This window comes from Nestor notabilis, unplaced genomic scaffold, assembly GCF_000696875.1.
Source record: "Nestor notabilis isolate BGI_N333 unplaced genomic scaffold, ASM69687v1 scaffold5446, whole genome shotgun sequence".
In the NCBI taxonomy this organism is placed as follows: Eukaryota; Metazoa; Chordata; class Aves; order Psittaciformes; family Psittacidae; genus Nestor; species Nestor notabilis.
In genome coordinates, this window is record NW_009931358.1 from 2,128 (window position 1) to 4,125 (window position 1,998).

Consider the following 1,998-nt stretch of genomic DNA (forward strand, 5'->3'; position numbering starts at 1 on the left):
CGTCTAGAGAAGGCGATGGAGCCATCAAGCCATGTTGGCCATGGCCACCCCCCCATAGAGACCCCACACTATGGTTTCCATAGGGAGATGGAGCCATTGACCGTGGCCACCACCCCATAGAGAGCTTAAGGGGACCTCTTGGCCTCCAATCTATGGCCACCAAAGGGCACACTATGGGCAATGTGGAGCTTCTCCTATGGACCATACAGAGCTTCTTCTATGGGCAATACGGAGCTTCTCCTATGGACCATAAGGAGCTTCTTCTATGGGCAATATGGACCTTCCATGGACAATATGGAGCTTCTCCTATGGACCATATGGAGCTTCTTCTATGGACCATATGGAGCTTCTCCTATGGACTGGACAATATGGACCTTCTCCTATGGGCAACACGGAGCTTCTCCTAACAATAGGAACCTTCTCCTATGGACAATATGGACCTTCTCCTATGGGCAACACGGAGCTTCTCCTACGGGCAACATGGACCTTCTATGGACAATATGGACCTTCTCCTATGGGCAACATGGAGCTTCTCCTATGGGCAACATGGACCTTCTCCTATGGACTCTATGGACCTTCTCCTATGGACTCTATGGAGCTTCTCCTATGGGTAATATGGAGCTTCTTCTATGGACTATATGGAGCTTCTCCTATGGACTCTATGGACCTTCTCCTATGGGCAATATGGAGCTTCTCCTATGGACTCTATGGACCTTCTCCTATAGACTATATAGACCTTCTCCTATGGGCAATATGGACCTTCTCCTATGGACTATATAGACCTTCTCCTATGGGCAATATGGACCTTCTCCTATGGGCAATATGGACCTTCTCCTATGGACTATATAGACCTTCTCCTATGGACAATATGAACCTTCTCCTATGGACAATATGGACCTTCTCCTGTGGGCAATATGGACCTTCTCCTATGGACTATATAGACCTTCTCCTATGGACAATATGAACCTTCTCCTATGGACAATACGGACCTTCTCCTATGGACTATATAGACCTTCTCCTACGGGCAATATGGACCTTCTATGGACAATATGGACCTTCTCCTATGGTCAACATGGAGCTTCTCCTATGGACAATATGGACCTTCTCCTATGGGCAACAATAGTGGTGGCATCTACTTGGGCTTCCATGATGGACCTATGGAAGCGCTGGGTGGTGGCATCTACTTGGAGCTGAAGGCCCATAAGTGAAGGCCAAGCCCACCGAGACGCCCGCGGGGTGGTTGCCCCCCAGAACCCCCGTCCCCAGCGTGGACTCACAGCCACATTCCTGAGCTCTGCTGATGTTCCTCATCTCCCCATCCACTTGGCACGTGTAGATGGCCCCCGAGGCCCACTCGGCTTCGGTGACCACCAAGCGGCTGTTGGTGACCGAGAGGCCTCCACTGGCCAAGGTCTCGGTGATGGCAACGTCTTGGAGGTCGTGGCCATTCTTGAGCCACTGGATGGAAGGACGTTGAGGACCTTGGACGTGGCACAGGATGGTGGCGTTGCGGTAGGGACCTTGGAATTCCTCCCGGGACGGGGGGTACAGGGTGACCGTGGGGCTGACGGGGACATTGGGGGGGGAACCTGTGGGGTGAAGGAGAAGGGAGAGGGATGAAGGACAAGGAGGGAGCAGAGTGGATGGAGAGGGAGGAGGGTGAAGGAGAAGGATGGATGGAGAAGGGGGATGAAGGGGAAAGAAGGATGGAGAAGGATGGAGGATGGAGGATGAAGATGGAGAAGGAAGAAGGACCATGATGGAGAAGGATGAAGGACAAGGATGGAGAAGGAGGAAGGACAAGGAAGGATGGAGAAGGAAGAAGGATGAAGGACAAGGATGGAGAAGGAGGAAGGACAAGGAAGGAGAAGGAGGAAGGACCAGGATGGAGAAGGATGGAGGATGAGGGTAGAGAAGGATGAAGGATCAGGATGAAGGATGAAGGAAGGAGAAGGATGAAGGACAAAGATGGAGAAAGAGAAGGACGAAGAATGAAGG

At 51.9% G+C, this 1,998-nt stretch overlaps 1 gene segment (V, D, J or C); it reads right to left on the bottom strand.

Annotated features, from left to right (window-relative positions):
- Window positions 1–1,589, bottom strand: part of LOC104406756 — a gene marked incomplete at its 5' end in the record, with an annotated part of 3,516 nt that extends 1,927 nt beyond the window's left edge. Inside the window, 1 exon segment of the C gene segment in view lies at window positions 1,185–1,589. Within this exon segment, the coding sequence occupies window positions 1,185–1,589 (405 nt within the window).
- Window positions 1,590–1,998: the final 409 nt, after the last annotated feature.